The sequence below is a fragment of the Solea senegalensis genome, linkage group LG14 (genome assembly GCF_019176455.1).
Source record: "Solea senegalensis isolate Sse05_10M linkage group LG14, IFAPA_SoseM_1, whole genome shotgun sequence".
NCBI lineage: Eukaryota > Metazoa > Chordata > Actinopteri > Pleuronectiformes > Soleidae > Solea > Solea senegalensis.
Window position 1 is genome coordinate 11,145,815 of NC_058034.1, and position 19,882 is coordinate 11,165,696.

The following is a 19,882-nucleotide window of genomic DNA, read 5'->3' on the forward strand; positions in this document are numbered from 1 at the left end:
CCCTCGTCTGTCTGTGGCGCACATTTTGAGCTGTGCTTGGGCTTTTTCATTTCACGGGAATCACCTTATGACCTGTGGTGCTGCACGCTGCAGCTCATTTTCATTCCCCTCTCTCGTCTGTAATGAAAAGCAGAGGGCGGCTCTGTCGTCAGTTGGTAATAACGCAGCATTAGTCCCACATGGCTTGCTCATAGGCCCATTGTCATACATTCGGACCTTTGATCTGCACGAGCAAATGTATTGTACAATGCTATCATCAGGGTTGTTTTGAATTTAAGATTGGGAAAAAATTTTTTATAGATAATATAAATATGTAACTTATAAGCTGCTGGTTTAATGTTTATGTTGGTAGTTGTTGTCCTGTTTCACACATAACCTCATAATGAAGGTTTTGGATGTGTTTAGCTTTGAACCAGTACTGTACTAGTACTAGTCATTTTCTCCTGTTTCTCCTTGTTTGAAGACCTGCAACTAATTAATCTGTAGATTATTTCTTTATTAATCAAGTCCATAAAATGTCAGGAATATTGAAAAACACTGAGCAGTGTTTCTCAAACCTGGAAACGATGATGTTCTCGAATGTCTTGTTTTGTCCACAGACCTAAATGATTCCGATTTAATGATTTCTTTCTTATATTGAGCAACATTCACATTTAAGAAGCTGAGGAATCAGAAAACTGGTTTTAATGAATGAAAAAACACTCAGACCGTTGCACTGATTATCAAAATAGTTGACAAATAATCATTGCAGCCCTTCTTGTTTGTTTTTATTCAATACTCAGTAGCTTGTTTAAAGTGTGTCCAAAGATTTGAGAAGCCATTATTTGTGACAAGTTTTTGTTCTCCCTCCGTCATGTGTCTCTGTTTTATGCACCAATCAAAAGAAGTGTAAAATATACATAAACATAAACCTTTCCCAGCTCTCCTGTTTAATGTCACTTGGACACGTTTGTTTATTTGAGCGTGTGTTGACAGCACCAGCATGGTTTATTTAAAACAAACAGTTCTCTTTGTCATACGCCCAGTGGTTTTAATTTGTACTGGATGGAAACGCAGAGACAATCAAACGCTCTGAAATACTTCATGATAAATGTTGCATTTATTATCAGTCGAACTAGCTCAAGTCCACATGGCCCAATGACCAAACATGCTAATAGTTGTCTCCATTTCTTCTTTTTACAGGGTCTGAATTTCCCCAAGACCCCAGTGTGCTAGCTACCACCTCATGGAACACCTCTAGTGATGGTAACTACACACACATAAACACATGCTCAGTTTCAGCACGTCCTTGACAACCCCCTTCTCCCGAGGCGACTGTGGAAAACACGTCTGTTACAATACAATAATACAATAATCATATTTTCATGGTGCAATCAACACATGCTGTGGCGAGCCGTAATTCCATGTGCTCTCTGAAACATCTTCCACTGTTTGAAATTAGACATCATCTGTGAACATTCACCTTGAGCAACCCAGACAACACCCATTGTCCCAGCATGGGCCACTGTGGACGATAATTAATGGAACGAATTACACGTTGATCCGCTCAACATGTTGCAGTGGAGCTACAGGTGCACCGCATTTCACCAATTTCCACTGACCTACTTTAAGAATCCTAAAGCAGAAGCTACCAGAGGAGATTCAAAATGTGCTGGTGTTTTTTTTGTTTTTTTTCCCCCCCCTTCTTTCCAAACCATTTTTGCTCTACACTGTATATTGAGTCAGTGTCTTCCTTCAGACATCTGATCCCCTTCATTCTATCTGCACGTGCAGTTTGACTTGTGCTCAACCAGGAGAAGAGGAAATGGCGAAGTTGTTTGCAGATGTGCTGCAGGCGCAGGTCGTACGACAGAGTCTGTAACAGAGCTGTGATTGCAGAGGTTTCATGAGACGCATCACGTCAGTCCGGCATGTCTTCACTTTTTACCCAGAATGCCTTGTGGACGAGCCCAGAGAACATGATTTAATGTGATTATTAAGCTGTTTGTTGTGTTTAAGGGTAATTGTTGCTTATATTAAGCACAATATGAGTCAAAAACTGATTGAGGTACCAGCTCCTGGATTACAGTTTTTGTTTGCGGCAGACAACTTGGTGGACTCTTTCTCTTTTTTATGTCTATTGTAATTGAAATGTATTATGGTACAAGTTACAGAGGATTCCACAGTGAACTGAAAAGCTCAAACATCTGATCTTTTGACTTTCATCATAACCTTTACCTTTGACATGCATGTCAAGAAACCAGACTTGTCAAGTCAAATTCTCACATGCATTCTACCTGAACCATAGCCCCTTGTAAATGTGACGGTGGGATGCTAAATAAAAACTATTTAAGGGCGACCCGGTTGGAACAAGGGTCTTTGCATGTTCTCCGCATGTTTGCGCGTGGGTTTTCTCCAGGTTCTCCGGTTTCCTCCCACTGTCCAAAAACATGCAATATGGGAATTAGGCAAAGTGGACACTCTACACTGTGAGTGAATGATTGTTTGTCTCTGTATGTGTCCCCGTGATGGACTGGCGACTTGTCCAGGGTGTACCCTGCCTTTTGCCCTATGTCATAAGTGGTAGGAGATGGATGGATCAGTCTCTCTAGTCCACTAACAGTATTTTGTAGCGATGATGTCCTGACAGAGATCCTGACAGTGCAAGCATGTAGACGTGCTGTTTGTCTGCGATAATAGCAACAACTGAGTCTGTGCTACGTTTGTGTATATTTTCTCAACACAGTTCCCCCCGAGATATCAGCCCGATCCCGCCCCTCCGCCGTCTTAGGAGATCTTCACTATAAGTCCCGATTGATCTCGACCCTCATTTCGTCTGGTTTGTTTAATTCGTGTCCCACAAACAGAGTGTGTGTGTGTACACACAAACAAACAGTCCACGTTAAACACACCGGCGAGGAACGAAGACGGTACTTTGTGGATCTGACTGAGCCGTTTAGGCAGGATAATGATTACGGCGAACAGTCAAGACTGTTTGGAAAGTCCTAAATACAGCGAGAAGTCGTTCCAAACAAATCGTAGGGACCTTAAACATGAAATATTAAAACCTACAAAGGCTGCCTGCCTGTGTGTGTGTGCAACCATGTGTTGAAAGTAGTGTATCGTTGTGTGTGTGTGTGTCATTTTGAGCACAGCCCCATGACAAACATCTGTTTCTTATCTGATGGATGGATGGTGATTGCACCACTTGTTTTGTCTGCAGGCAGGGAATGGTTTTGATTGACCAAGCAGACAGCATTCAGGTAGCAAGACTCTATCAGTATGCATCAGTAGCAGGAAGCTATCGTGCTGAAAGAGGCTCATTATTGGGCTAAAATCAGGGGTGATGATAGTTTACTGAATTTATTTTCCCTGGAGGCTTTCCTTCATCCTTCCTTTCTTTTCTTTTCTTTTTTTTTTCTTTTTGTTTAATTTTGTACAGTTTTTTTCCTCCTCTTGCTTCCTGCCCTCTGTTTTTCCCCCCCCCCTCTCTCTCTGTTGGAGAGTGACCCCGCTTTTAATGAAATTTACCTTTAACTTTATCTGGCAGCGCTACAGTCCCAGCTCCTCGGTGCATCTGCCGAGTTTGTTTACTTAGCTGTGCAGCCGCTCAGGTTTTTGAGTCTGTGCAACACTGACAGACTAACTTTCCCGGCCCAGCTGCTGCTGCTGCTGCTGCTGCTGCGTACGTCCATGAACGTACACGTGCAGCGAGTTCACTTATAGAAATAAAAAAGGTATAATGTGACTTTTTCTTCATTTTTTCTTTTTTGGAGCTCGGATAATTTGTGTGTGTGTTGCGGTCGTGTGGGTGTGTGTGTTTACATTTGCGTGCTTGCGTGTGAGTGTTTGATTGTACAAAACCACTGCGAGAAAATGCAGCGTGATGACAGGGCACCATTTAGTCCCCTGCCACATTAAAGGGACAGTCCACAGCAAGAGTTCGAGTTTCACATGTGCTCCTGCCAAATACCACAACACTCATCACGAGACAATTACATACAGAGTGGCTTTGTTACATAGACATTGGCAGCACATCTCTGCCACTAAATCATCCGCTGTTCTCTTTGTCCTCTTCACTTCTCTTTTCAACATTTCCCCTTGTCGCCATTTTTGCTCCAGCTGCTTCATTGTCATGTAATTTGACAGCTAATATAGTGTGCAGGGTCACCGCTCCACAGAACATTGTGTTTCCTATCACGATGAAATGACTAAAGCACACTTTTTAAGTAGCGTATGCGCTCATTCAGTGTATGAAGTGTTTTTTTTTATTATTAAAAAAAATATTATTAATAATAATAATAATAATAATAATAACAGTAATATAGTTAGACTCAACAAGCACATGAAGGCAGCGCCGTGTTGTGTCAGCATGTTCTAACGATTCACTCCACTTCACTCATAACAGTGTAAAAGCACTGATTCCCAGCACACCCACATGGCTTTGTGATGATAGCTGGGAGTCAAACCACACACACACACACACACACACACACACACACACACACACAGGTAATCACCTGATGTGCTGTAGTCTGTATTTACACAGCCAGCTTTGTGTTTGGTGTCAGTCTGTGTTACGTTGATCGTGGATGTTTTATAGTGTTTGTAAGAGGTAATGACCTGTGACATGGGGCATGTAAAAACCATCCACATTCACTTATGTTTTTTTTTTTCAGGTATTATGTAAAAGCGGTAAAAAAAAAATAATAATTTAAAATAACCCTTTAACGTCTAAGCCTCAAAATGTCCGTCTGGACTCTTAGACTAGACGTGCTTTTGCCAATTTTTCTAGAATAACTTTCAATATCTGGCAGTTAATTACAATTTACTGCATTTAAAATAGTGTATTTAATGTTGTTTATTGAGGAAAAACATAAAAAAAGTGTTAAATTTGAATGAACAGTATAAAACATGTTTAAAATAACATTTGTTTGAGTTTTTGTCCAAAAACGGGCCAAAAAATGGAAACTATGTACAGGCATTTGTCCAACTTCTCCAGCTTCGTGCAGCAGCGCGAGTGAAATTACCGTAATAACCACATGTTGGGTTTGAAGTGCACCTTCTTTTCCGATCACACAGTTACGGTGTGCTTGTGCAAACATGTCGTCTGTGATGCGCTTGCTGTTAAAGGGTTAAACATTTTTTTGTGAAACTTACCTAATGGTAACTGAACATAGCCAAAATGGTAACCTGCATTTACTGTAGACTCCATCTATAAATCATATCCTTTATTTTGCTCATGCTGCCCAAGGACACTTCACTAGCAGACTACAGGAGCTGGAGTTTGATCCACTGACCCTCATATTAGTGGGTGACCCATTCTGCCTCACCGCCACCACCGTCATAGCTTTCGTCTTAGCACTTGTCTCATGACTCTTACTCATTTCATCTATTCATCTAATTAATGACCACATTTGATTTCATAATCCATTCACGTAGCCTGTGTGAAGTTCAGTGTTCAGGAGGCTGCAACAGACTTTTACATGGTGTCTATATGATGTAATAATCCGCTCACACACACACACACACACACTACTAAATGAAATATGTTTGGGTTTTTTTCATGTCTAAATTGGTTGCACATGCAGTGACAATGGGAGTGGAGGAGTGAGTAGATGGGAAAGAACTAAAGTCAGCGTATATAATTGGAGGAGACAGGATGGATGGTTTACTGTCGCAGTAAAGCATCTCAATGTCAGTAACATAAACATGTGTTTTTTTGTGCGTCTGAATAATGTCCCGGTGGTTCTATATTAGGATGAGGTGTTTTACAGTGATTTCCTGGAGGTGCAGCTCTGTAATGTGAAGGGAAAAGATTGTACAGATAAGGGAGGACGTTGTGAAGGAAGAGGAAGGAGGACAGATTAGAAGAAAAAAAACGTGGGTTGAGTGGGAGGACAAGTGTGGGGAGAGTGGTGGTGGTGGTCGATGGAGGGAGTTTCCCCATATTGTCACACACATTACATTGCTGTGTTAACGCTGGGTTTCCTCTCACACACACACACACACACACACACACACACACACACACAGGCTGTATGCCAAGAGAAATGTGCCCACATCCCATTTTAACCAACACATTTTAGGCACTGATTTCATTTCATGTCACCTCCTGACATGTTTGAGCTGTCCGTAACAATCACAAGGGTTGCCATGGTGACAGGTTGCCATGAAAGGGTACCAGCATGCTCCAGACCAAACCAAAGTGTTGAATCCTCTCCCTCCACATCATTCATACACTGGTGATGGTTTTACCTCTCTTTAATTTACAGGTCAGTGCAAGATGGCGGCAGTCCTGTTGGGTTTAGAGCATAAGTCATCGCTGACTTTTCTTTGACTGCCCCAACCTAATAAACGCGTCAATTTTTTGCCCCTCCCACTTCCAGGTATTGCCACAAATTCCCCCGGAACCACTTTCAGGCGTAAATTTTAACCAGGTCTGATGCGGTGGCAAAGATCTGTGAGTTTCGGGGCATGAGAAAGGCCTCAAAAATGTGATTCATTTGGAGGAAGAAGAAGACGAAGAACTCCTTGCATTTCAATCATTATTCTAAGCATCATAAACATCATAAACATTCTCCTTTAAAGTATCACATTAAGCCAAGGTTTATAATCTTCTCAGAAAACTAAGGCAGCACTAACTCCTATGGTCTGTTGAATAACATCCTGCCAGGCTTAAAAAGCAGGGAATAAATATTATTACGTTCCTTTGAAATTGATAACGTTATTTCTTCCTGCAGTGTTTCTCTACTTAACTGCGCCGCGTGCAGATGGAAGTATCGTGGATAAACTGATAAATGAAGAGAAGACAGCGATGCCCTTGTAGGGAAAAGCACTGGTTGGGAACAGGAGCTGGTTACACTGAAGTGTTTTTGTAGTTCTATATCCAACGACATTCCATTCCACAATTTTCCTTTCTGGATTGTCATGTGATTTCATCAGGCGGATGAAACCCAATCCCAAATTACTTTTTTCCAGAGGTGCGATACTGAGTTTCAGACACCAGCAAGTGGTGATTAGCCATGTTAAAAATTCAGAAATAACACTAGCTGAAGAGTTTGCATTGCAAGTGTGTGGGCCTCTCTTTTCTCCCTCGCCTCTCTACTCACACACTACAGTTCATCTCACAAGTCTTTTAGATTCCTCAGATGTGCTTTCCCTCCCTTGTTTGTTTTGGCTAGTTTGTGTGACCAGGAGCATTTCTGCATACCTAAGATGGGTTTTGTGGTTGGGGGCGGGGGCAGGGGGGGGGGACTTTCCAGTGACATTAACACTGGTGTTTTTCTTGCTTATTAAACTCTTAGGTGGCCCTCCAGATTGTTTTTGTGCTGACCACAAGCAAAAGAAAAACCTGTTTTCTTTGTCGTTAACAACACAGTCCAAACACACACGAAAGCGAGACCGCACTTTGTCCTCGAGGGTGTTTGGTCTTTTCTTTTTCAATCATTTCGACCACCACACAGGTAGAGCTGCCTCATGAGATCATACTGGAGATCAGGGACAAACCCTCTGGTATCTCCGATGATGAAAAGTGAAATTAGGGTCATGTCTTCCTGGCCTTGTCCTTTCATCACACTTGGCCTCTCTTCTTTTTATTCTTTCCTCAAAACATATTCATCTGTTCATGATTCACATTTCCTCTCCGCTCTGCCTTGTTTTCCAGGATCCCTCTTCATCCGCCTCGAGTCTCCCCTGAACAACATCACCACCTCTCTGGGTCAGACGGCCGAGCTCTTCTGTCGCGTGGCTGGTAACCCTCCGCCCACTGTCCGCTGGCTGAAGAACGACGCCCCTGTCGTGCAGGAGCCGCGCCGGGTCTCCTACCGGTCCACGCCGTATGGATCGCGACTCCGGATCCGCAACCTGGACACGACTGACACGGGCTACTTCCAGTGCGTCGCCACTAACAACCAGGGGACTGTGTCCACCACGGGCGTGCTGTTTGTCAAATTTGGTAAGAAGAGATTTTTTTTATCTTTCCCTTCTGCAGTTATGGCTCCTTCTAGGAAAACTGGACTTTGCAGCTGGCAGCGCACACAGACAAAAAATCTGGGAGCAATATTGTTTATACTGTTGTAAAAAAGAATAAAACCCTCTTGTCTTCTTTTCCAGATCCACTCCCTACACCTCTGCCAGGAAGGCCAACGTAAGTTACTCTTCCTCTATCCATTTGTCTCTGTCAGTCTGTTTCTGCACTGCTCACCAGAATGAAATACAGGAGACGAGGAGACTGACCCACAAAGTGATTTACAGTACAAGCACTGCACAGACATTGCTTCCAATTTGTCCAAGTGTCTCATTTCAGAAATAACGATCTCCTGCAGAGAGATGTGTATGTAAACTGAGGTTTCTGGATCACACAAGGCGGTGATACGATAATCCGTTTGAATTGTATAATCAATTTTGCAGCATTGTTTTAATTCAGCTTTTTTTATTGCTCCAGCAAGTCTTTAAATCCCCTTCATTCTGGTGTTGCAAGCTGCTGTTTCTGGCCAGTCGTCGCATCACATGGTTCACATTTGCATTTTCACCGTGGACGCTGGGCAGAAGAACATATTGACTAACGTGACACTTTTAACACAGACAGCGCCTTATAGTGGTGTTTCATTTGAGCTAAAATAGAGAAAATGACTCAGCCGGCTGACATATTCAAAACCTGTGACCTTTATTAGATTTCAGGGCAATAACGTAGTTGTTAGAACGCACAGTGGAGGCCTTGTGTCTGCTTTGAAAGATTAGATGATGAACTAAAGCTTACTTAGAACAAGGATATACATCTGTCTGTGTGTTTCCTGTTATAAGACTTTCTTTAGTCACCCAATTAGCTGCCAGCTGTTGATCCTGAAATGAAATGAAATGAAAGGTGATTTTGACACAAGCAAATAAAACAAAAAACAGTTTACCAAAAATTACTCCACCAGAACATTTCCACGCCTGCAGCCGGAGTAACTTCAGTTCAGGGCAAGTCAAGTTTCTTTGTTTTGATGTTTCCCCGGCGTTATGGGATAAAACTCTGTGAACTTTTCGGCTCATTTGATTCTCGCAGGATCAAAGGAGTTGAGCTCAATGATTTTCCCCAATGACATTATGGCAAGGCTCAGTGCCATGTTCCACGCAGCGCTCTGTGAATCAGGACTGCTGGCACCGAGTGGACATCGGACACGTACTAAATCGGCCCTCGCACACTGAGATGAGTGTGCGCACCGTGATGCGCACATGCCAGCGTTTGAGCATCTATTCCAGCATCTGTTTTTGCCGTTTTCTTTGTTGACATGTTTTTTGATTTGTTTTTTCTGGGTGGCTGAATTTCAAAAGTGGTTTACTCACAGAGAATTCTCGCAATCACGGTGCGAAGCTGGCACATGTTTCCTATTTCTCATAGTATTTCTTATAAAAACTAGAATCTTGGTCGTTAAGTTTTATAAAGAGTTCATACATGCACATATATAAATGTCAGTTTGTCTCATGAAAACTGTTATTATCTTGTATTTATCAGGTTTTCTGCTTAATGATGAGGTTATTTTAAAGGCTTGTAATAGCCCCAAAGATGCATTTCTGACACATTTAGCCATTACCCTGATAATTGACATGATAATGATATTCTTGCAGGTCAAAAACCAAAAAAAAAGCTTTATTTAAAGAAACACTGTAGTTGTACATAGATTACCAGATTTTGCGTGTTAAATTTGAAATTGAAAAAAAGAGTTATTGTCTTAAAATGTTAAGACAATAACTATGTTCTCTCCTCTCTGGTGACAAAGACGCTGATTTACCGGCTTCCTGCAACAGCGTGAGTGAAATGACCGTAATAACCACATGTTGGCTTTGACGTGCAACTTCTCAGCTTTTCAGAAACCGTTGGAATTTTTTTCCGATAGCACAAACCGCCGTGCAATCATGGTGATGCAAAGTGCACTTCGTCTGTAAAAGCTTTTCAGTTTGTCTCTATTTGAAGGATTTCCAAATTTAACAGTTACTAAGGTTCAACATTTATACCACACTTTGTGAGTTCTACTATTTTAGTTATTCGTCTCAACTTTTCCAGCTTGTAAAGGAAAGTGTTGCTGTGATTTTTGAGTCTCATTACAGTCATTAAGGGCTTCATTTAAAAAGACAGGGGGCCTCCTTTGACTTGCAGCAGAGCTGTGGCAGCGGCGGACAAAACCGTCACTGCTGCTTATCATTAGTGTCACTGGCAACGCATTAGCTGTAAATTTAGTCAAAAAGACAAGGTCAGCTAATGATGACACATGATGACCCCCGTGCTGCTTCATAACGCAGCTGTTCAAACGTCAAAGTCCAGGAAAGGAGAGACATCTGGGATGGACGTTTTAAACGAGACGCATTCTTCTGCGTAGTTGCAGTAGTTTTTCTTCTGCTGCTGTCCCCCGCAGCACCAGTGAGCACGGCGGCGACTTCCCTTTTCTCTGGGATAAATGAGCCACAGATATTCCTCGCATAGTTAAGGGAACGTTTCTCGCCACCCACCTTGTTGAACCTGAACATAACATGAACTTCATATGGTCTGTTTGTCTTTGCTCCAGTGTGTGATTTCCATCCCCTCCATGTTGGCCTTAAGTATACACTCTGCGGTGTGCGGGGCATTACAGTCACGTGTGTGTTCGGATCCTCGGGGTTGGGTTTTTGAGAGTGGCCACGGGCAACCGCAAAAGTGAAATCCTCGAGGTTTCCACTACAAACCAGGACGCTTGCAGAGCAGAGACGGGTCGCAAATCAGAAATATTAGCAACAAGAGGGGACAAGAGGAGGACTGAGATGGACGGAGACATTTTTAGATTTCTATGTTTCTTTCTTCCAGAGCCACCCAAGGTTTTAAATAATTCAATTTAAGTCAACACGTCAGGTCTCGAGTCTCAAGGTTGACAGATTTTCTTTTTTTTTCTCCTCCAAATAATAAAATACGTATAACAGTTAAATAATAACACAATTATACACAAACTTGTTTAACTGAAAGCTGTAGTTCACAGCTGTTAACCCTTTAACCACTAACTGACTTTTTTTTTTATTATTAATATTTTAACCATAAAAGGGCCAGACACTTTTCCACTTTTTCCCACTTTTCCAGAATATCTTTCAATATCTGGCAGTTATTTACAATTTACTGCATGTTAAAATGGTGTATTAACAATTTAAAATGAAGAAAAACATCAAGTTACATTGAACAGTTACATAGACACACTGTAGTTGCTCATGGACACCAGATTCCGTGTGTTAAATTTGAAACGTGAACAGGATAAAACAAATTTAAAGTAACATTTGTTTGACTTTTGTCTCAATGTCCAAAAACGGCCAAAAAAAAAAAAAAAGAAACTATGGAAAACTATGTACAGGCAGTTTTCTCAACTCTCTCCTCTCTGGTGACAAAGACGCTGATTCGCCAGCTTCCTGCAACAGTGCAAGTGAAATTACCGTAATAACCACACGTTAGCTTTGATGTGCAACGTCTCAGCTTCATACAGCAGTACTACATTATCGCAGCAAATACCACAAAGGTGCACAGAAGTGAATTTGCAGTTGTATTTTAATCACAATCAGGTTTCATCATTAAATAAAGGTGTGCTCCTTCAACTGCAATCAAGCACTTCCTGAACAGCTGCCTGACGACTCGCCTGTGCCAGTCTGCCTGTGTCTGCACCTCACAGCTCTAAGGTTTCCTGGATGCAGTCTGGACAAAGTAATGCTACCATAAAAAGTACTGGAGAAAAAACATGACGCTTATTTTTGGTCACTTTCTCTGATTTTTTTCCCTCTAATTTAAAGTAACTATTAAGCAAATCAATAAAATATGTGGAGGAAAAAATGTAAGTTTTAGTAAATGAGCAGCATTTATCTGTTACAATTCCACTCCAAATGTATTTCTCTAGCACATTTTGAAACAGAGTTGACCAAAGTGCTAAGCATTAATGCTTAATCAATACAGTTCTTATCAATACTGATACTTACTTTTAATGTTTTTATTTATTATTAAGTGCTGTACATAAATACATACAACGGACCGGATAGAAAACAAAATAAGCAATAAAAAAAAGCAGAATTGGCATGACTAATCTCATGAGTTTACTTCTGCTTAAGTCTGTCTGAGTCAGTGTGCTCACTGAATGTTGAAATGTATCATGATCCTTCATGATTTAAGGTGTTTGTTTCGTCCAAATGTAAAAGTTGCAGCCACATAACACATGCAGTTGAAAGAATTTCAAATCCAAACTAAGAAATAGCCCGTGCTCCTTCTCCTGCACCTCCCCTCTGTGGAGATGTTTTCATAGAGCCAAAACAAACACAGGGTGAGGGGGAGAAAAATGTTGCCTGCCAAATTTAGACCCCCAACTTTCTCTGTCTAGCTTTCTCTCGCTCACTTATTTTCTTTCTTTCTTTCTTTCCGTGCGCTGCCACACTTCCTTCATTTGCTGAAAAAAACCATCAGGGCCGAGACGGCAGGAGGGTGAAGGGAGTGAAAGAAAAACAGTGTTTGAGGAGTAGGAGGAGGATGGTACCATTAACACTCTGGGTCGCATGTTGTTCTTTGATTCAAGGGCTGTTTGGGGTCAGTGGCGTTCAGGTGTGATTAGCCGCATGAGTCGACGGGAGGTTTAGCCGCCGCGAGCTCAGATCAGAGGCGCTTAATGACTCCTCACACTCCCTAACTGACGCGTCCATGCGAACCGTCAACACTCTGACAGGAGCAGGATAAAAGTGTCTCTGATGCATCGTACACTCCTCTCTTCATGTCTGTATTTCTCTGTTTTTTCAAGCAGCTGAACTGACCGTCAGTTTTATTCATTTTCTCTTTCTGTCTTTAGATAGATAGATAGATAGATAGATAGATAGATAGATCCTGTAATTCCCTCACTACTTTTGAATGAGCAAATATTGAATCAAAATATTTTTGGATGAATCAAAATGAGCAAGACGTGAATAACAACACATTCCTAGAGAAAATGAATTGTGAAAAGATTGAATAGAATATCGTAAAATACAGTGTCATGTTGCCATGATACTGATTTTCTTATTTTCATTTGTATATATAATATTACTAAATAGTACATTTTCTCAGGAGAGCAGTGACATTGACTAAATTACACAATAATGTGGTGATGTGATTAATCTTCGGCTTGAGATCTAAAAGTGAGTTTTTCCAAATTCACAAAATAAATCAGACTTTTGTTTTGTTAACTGTTCCAGTATCATTAGCTCAGATGTTGGTGCAGAGCAATAAGATACATTAGGGATGATAATCGGTATCGGTCAGGATCGGTATCGGGCCGATACTAATATCGGATATCGGACAGATAAGAATGTCGAATCCAATATAATTCAACAACCCTATATATCACATGCTTCACTATGCACAGACTGTAAAAATGGAATTACAAATAAGCAAAAGCGTTTCAGCTGAGTCATGTCTAGGCTGTTTATTTCTTTTTTTGGGAGAAAGATATTTGTTACACAGTTGGAGAATTATGTCTTTTAAATGACTCAGCACAACGTGTTGTTAGCGGCTTCACACGTTCAGAAGTAGATTAAAATGACAGTATCACACTTGTATCGGTAGATACTTGAGTTTTTGATATCGCGATCAGACACAGAAAAGTGGTATCGTCCCGTCCACTTAGAGAATGTGTACAGATCCTAACATTGGCTACTGTGTAAATAAGTAAAAAATCAACTTTCTGTTACTACGAAGTATCCACATAACTGGTATAACTTCAATTTCTGCCATAGTTTCTCATCTGATTCCTGAGGAACAGCTGTTTTTCCACTTTATGGATGTAGAAGTGTTTCATCTGACAGCAGCGATAAAGAGACTTTATGCAACATGGCTGCTGATCCCGGAGTTTCTGTCTGTGTTTATAATAGAGGGGTTTTCTCCCTGTTTGAAAAGATTAATACCACTACACCCTGGCTGTCAAGGCTGTTTAAATTTCTCAGAACTTTCCCCACCACTTTTCTTTCAGCACTGGCAAAAAAAAAAGGCAATTACAAAAATAGTTTAGGTTTTTTTCTTCCCTCCCCTCCACTGTGCCTCTCTGTCCACTCAGTGTGGACTTCAGAATAAGGGAGATGTTTAACAAAGACCAGATTCTCTCCATCCCAGTTTTCTTGTTGTTTGTGTCAATAGAAACCACTTTTGACTGATTGAACAGTCGCGAGTTTATTAGTTGAATGAGTTAAAGATCTGTTATACAGTAAATCCTTTATACGCTTTTGATAGTTTGTGATTTGTTTGAGTTGTGATCTTGTTTGGGGGGGGGCCTCACTGTGGCACAGAGGATAGCATTGTTGCCTCACAGAAAGAAGGTCACGGGTCGGTTCGGGTCCTGGTTTGACCGTGCCCTTATGTGTGGTCACTGTCTGGGTACTTCAGCTTCCACCCACAGTCCAAAAACATGTCAAAATTTGGGTTGTCTCTCTGCGATGGACTGGTGACCTGTCCAGGGTGGACCCTTTCCTTTCACCCAGTTACCTGGGATATAATCCCTTTAATCCCTCGCTTGTTTTGTATTCGTCTTTGCTGTTTTTGTGAAAATCAAGTCACTTTTTACTTGAGTAAAAGTCTTGAAGTATATGGTATTTACTGTGCTTAAGTATCAAAAGTAAAAGTATTAAAAAAAAAAGTGAGTTGTGTTGTGGGTTTGATTCCCAGCTCCTCCTAGTCTACACTTGGGCAAGACACTTTAACCCCATTTTGCTCCTGATGGCTGTGCATGAGAAAATGTGCTGCTGCAGAGTGAATGGGTGGTCATCAGAGACTAGGAAGTGCTATGTAAATACAAAACCATAACCAACTCTTCTTCTTAGGGAAATGTAGAGTAGTAAACGTAACTCAAAATATAAATAAAGTAAATGACAGATAATGTGAATTTTGTATTTAAGTACAATAAGTATGCTGTTATGGAACAGCCTGTACTTACAATGTCCGTGTAATTAAGATGATTTATTAGTGTAATTATACCATCACTGCAGAGGGATTACCTTCGTCTTTTTGCTCTGCAAGTGACGGAGGATCAAAAGATGTTGTTCAAAGGGTTTTTTAATCAAGAAAAGATCAACAAAGCATCCAGAAATCCTCATTAATGAGTTAACAACATGTTACAGCATTTACCTAAGCTGTTATTAAGTTCTCTTGTTCGGTTAGTATTTTGGTAATCTATACGAGCACGCTTGCACTTAATTAAACCCCCACATCATCCCTCTCGATATCTGCCCGAGAGGCAAACCACCAAACTGACTAATCAGTCAGCTGACGTTAGGGATCTACGCGACTCTTTACATGTGGGCAAAGATGCAAGTCGCTGCAAAGAGAGAATACTCCGTGTTGCCACTTATTGTTGTGATTACCAGCTATTTACAGATAATGTTATTGGCTTTTAAAATTAATTTCAGACTCTCTGCAGTCTGGTTTAAATAGTACCTTCACTTTTAATATGTTGTAAATTCCACAATAATCCCAATCGCTGTCTTCTCTGTACGTGTGTGTGTTAATCACCTGAATTACTCACACCAACCGCAGGAATGGGCAAGTTTATCTTCTTTACATTCAATATTACAAGTCAATCGGTGTTGAATGTTTAGGCCGCTGAAGTCCTTGCTGTTGCTTCCACACCCTGGGTAAAACTTTTAATGGACGTTTTTACACTTTTTTTTTGTAAAAAAAAAACCAAACGTTGCACAATGAAGGTGTTTTTGTAGGTTGTTTCTTTTTGGCAGAGTCTGTTGCACTGCTCCACTGTTTCATTGCCCAGTCTCGTTCACTTGGCATGTGCAGAACCTCAGTGCATGAAAAAAGTTCTAATTTCTCAGTCCTCGTCAAGAGAGCAAAGAACCCTATTTTACAAAAATGTTGCTTTGAGATATTTATATACGTACATATATATCAATAATGGTGACATGTGGTGACATGTTTGTTGACAAACTGCAGTTCACTGCTGGTGTGTCTGTTTGATAAACACCACACCCCCCTCATCTGAAATGAGTCACATTGGATCAATGTTATCCTCAACTGTCGAGCTCAAGGACATTTGAGCCACATGCAGGTTTGAACCCAGGACACAGCCTCTCCTCTCCTCTCCTCTCCTCTCCTCTCCTCTCCTCTCTCTCTCCTCTCCTCTCTCTCCTCTCCTCTCCTCTCACCCCCACGTTTGGGTAGGAGACGTTTTTTTTCGGTCACAATGGCCTCTTAACCGAGACTGTGGACGTGTGCGCGCCGCATTGAGAAACTCTGGATTTCGGTTTCACTTCTCCTCACCTCAGTGCCAGTGTCAACACTGCTGTGGTTCTCCGTTGCCGGCCAGGATTGATGATGATTTTTTGCTCCCCACCACAAGCATCGCACCCGTTCACTGAGGGGATGACAGGCCCACTCAGTTTTTGGATGCACTGTTCCTCATACTGCCACATACTGATCCACTTCAGCTCTCCACATCAGACTTAACGCGGGGGGATTCTTGCTAAACAGATTTCTATTTTGGGATCTGGTTAATAATAATGCCCCAAAATTAAATAAAAAAAAAAACCTCATTCTTGACTCTGGATCTCGTTCAGACTACATGCACTAGTGGAGTTTTCTCAAGCCATTATTTAAGAGTGCGAGCCATAGCTGTGGACGGGGGTTCACCCCTTTAAATGTGTACATTACCACTGTGTGTAATGTGTGTGTAGTGACACTGATACACAAGGAAAAACAAAGACGGCCCGCTGAGACTTTTTTCACCTCTGTCCTCCACTCTGTACGTCCGGAGTAGACTGTTATGTGTTTTTTTTCTCTTCTATTTCACATGGCTTTTACTCACACACCGTTACATAAACACTCACACTTTACACAGTCAACACACACACACACAGTGACTCTCACAAACCGTATCTCTCACACATCTTTACTTAGCTCCTTGGTGGGGCTTAATTGCCATCTTGTTGTGGATTCTTTTTAGCACTGTGCTGATTGATTGGGGGATCAGAACCCTAATATGGCTCTTTGGGGACTGGCCCTTTGACATGGCCTGGTCCCAGGGCACCGGCGATGTTTGAAACCAGAGATCCCTCCTGTAACCTCCTCCCCACAGGCCTGGATGCCTCTCTGCTAAATGCTGCCCAGGTCAGAGAGGCTTCACACACACATGCAGGCCAACACATGTGATCTCACACACACACACACAGAGACTGTCACAATGTGTTGCTACCTTTGTCTAGTGAGCGATTCACATTGTTAGGTGTTGGTACGTCTGTCTTTACACGCGTACCCACACACGACGTTTCATATACAACGCGGCTTTCACACTTAGCGTGGACAGGGCCCACTTCCTGTTTCCTGTTGCCGATCCTTTTGGCAGGTCTGGTCAAGGTCAGGTTCGGTCTGGTAAAGTGTGAGTACATGGTTTGTCCCTGAGGCCCACACTGGGGTTTTTGGGGTTTCCCTGAACTCTGACCTAAACCTCCAATGAACACACACACACACACACACATAAACTCCTGAAGAAAAAACATTCATGGGGGCAACGTTGCCACAGAAATGTTCTTTCTTTGCGTTCAGTGGAGTGTGTGAGAGAAACAGAGGGTTTGTTTGCAGATACAGAGACTTGAGTCCTGTGAGTCCGAGCCAGGGAATGTGTAGTCATTTGTAGAGCGTAATGGGATAAATGTTGTTAGACGCTGGATTGCTGATTTGTCCTTTTATCAGTTGATGCAAGTTTATCAATCAATTTTGTAGTTACTGCTCCTGGCACCTGCGCGTATATGACTGCAGGACAGAGCAGGCAGCCAGGACTCTGCTTCACAGACGATAATTTGCCATTGGAGTTTTGGACGGGATGTGGACTGATTCGATGGAGACTGATGTGAGAGTTGATGGTGGAGATTAGCGGCAAGGTTGTTGCGCAACACGCAAATGGGAAAAACATGAATGTCGTAGTACAAAGACGAGAGCACGATTGAAATTAAATAAATGGAAATAATGAGGGATGAGGGACAGAATTTACTGAGTTTTGAATTTGAGGTTACAACTGAGTCATGAAGGTATCATTATTTTAGCAGGATTTATTCTCCTGGATTGGCTCCAGCTCTCCCACGATCCTCTGGACAGCGGCGAAGGAAGGATAAATGGATGGATGAATGGATTATACACCCTGTTATCTTTGTGTTTGTACAGCTTTCGGACAGTAATGAAGTTGTACATGGGTTGTGTGTGTGTTCTTGTATGGTATGTTTGTGAGGACCAAGAAAAACCTTCATGCAATATCAAGTTTTAATGAGTTACTTTTGATGCTTTTATTGTGTACTATACATTGTTCCATGTCAACTAATACACTTTTATTCTGTGAAATAGTGTTCTGAAAGATGCTAAGATGCTAAGTGTACTAAACTGAACTTGTTTTCAGTTGACCGGCCCCCTACTGACCAGAGAAGATGCTCATTGGCCCCCAGGTTATGTTTATATTATATTAATTTCATTGAATAATGTTTCTTTGCTCCAAGAAATCATTACAAACTGAATCACTTTTGGTTTGTGGACAATTTGAGAACATCATCAAGTCCTGGTTTGAAAAGCATTGATCAACATGTTACGGAATAAGCGGCTACTTGATTAATCGAGTGACTAATCGTCAAATTAATAAATTCTGAAAATAATTCCCTAATATCATTCCTTGCATTCATTTTTCACCAGCATGTGTATATGATGGAGTTGGACCACAGTGTCAGGTCTCAGTGAGGTCGGACTCTGTCGTGGCCAGTCAACATGCCTGTCCACTCTTGGCGTTGTCGTCCTTGACTATGCCCAGAGCGCGAGTCATTCAGTATATTAAGGTTGTCAGCTGACCTCTGTTTTGGCACCTAACTCAAACCTGACCAAAGAAAGAAGAGAGAAAGCCCAAATCTTAACGCTGCACACTGTACAGTAAGCACAACATTAGTGTGTGACAGTGTATGAACACGCAGAAAAGCACACATGACATGAACACAAAGATTGAGAGAGGACCTGGTCCTTCAGCTGAATAAAGTTGCAGTTAGTCCTTGTTTGTTTTTAGGAGCCCGTAAATGATCTTTTATTGGAACATTCAGGAGCCACATCCTCTCCAGACTGTTTTGAAAAGGCAGCACGTTGGAAAAAAAACACTGTGCGTCTGCATGTACATGTCAGATTTTCTTTTTCGGCCTGCATGTTATTTTATCCATTTGATTATTGTGCGTGCATGTGCGTGCGTGTGTGTGGTTTAAGTCCTCCCTGTGATTTCTACCAAAGTTAAAACCGACATAAATATCACTTGCTGCACATAAGCCGTCTCCCAGGAAAGGATTAACTCCACTAATCTAATTGTCTGACATTTATTGTGGTCTGGAAGTCTCGTTTGTGACGTTGTTTTCAGATTTACCTTTCTGTTGTGCCCACATTCCTTCAAAATGCCTTATCTGCGTCACACTCATAAAGCGATGGCCTTATTATCTTTCCCCGTAATCCTTCCAAACGTCAGATAGCAGAGTGCCAGATGGAAGTTTTATGTGCAGGCAGAGGAATCACTACGTTGAAAGCCGTCTATAACTCACAAGTACAGTCATCCGTGAGTCATGGGTTAGTCTTGCTGCGGCGTTATTTTCTGTTATCATCATGTCAGCGCGTTCATTTGATCGAAATTAATGATGCCAAATAAAAGCAAGGGTTTTTTAGTTTCGGGGGGAGGGATTTGCATTAAAATCCAGATTTGTCCTATTCGTTGGACAAAGACATGCAAAAACATCTTGTCAGCAGCTTGTTTGACTGCGTGATTGTGGCGTGTGGGTATAAGTTGAAAAACCTAACGCACAGGCTGTTTGTTTTGTGTCCCGCAGACGTATGACGGCATCGTGTGTGAAAAGGAGATTATTTATAGACTCTGTCGTGCACAGATGTTTC

At 41.6% G+C, this 19,882-nt stretch overlaps 1 protein-coding gene across 1 annotated transcript in view; it reads left to right on the forward strand.

Annotated features, from left to right (window-relative positions):
• The window catches only part of ror1 (receptor tyrosine kinase-like orphan receptor 1), a 118,718-nt gene that overhangs the window by 80,936 nt on the left and 17,900 nt on the right, over positions 1-19,882 (forward strand). Inside the window, exons 2-4 of the mRNA XM_044043224.1 lie at positions 1,183-1,245; positions 7,646-7,936; positions 8,095-8,128. Coding sequence (XP_043899159.1) covers positions 1,183-1,245; positions 7,646-7,936; positions 8,095-8,128 — 388 coding nt within the window. The remainder of the gene's footprint in view (positions 1-1,182; positions 1,246-7,645; positions 7,937-8,094; positions 8,129-19,882) is intronic.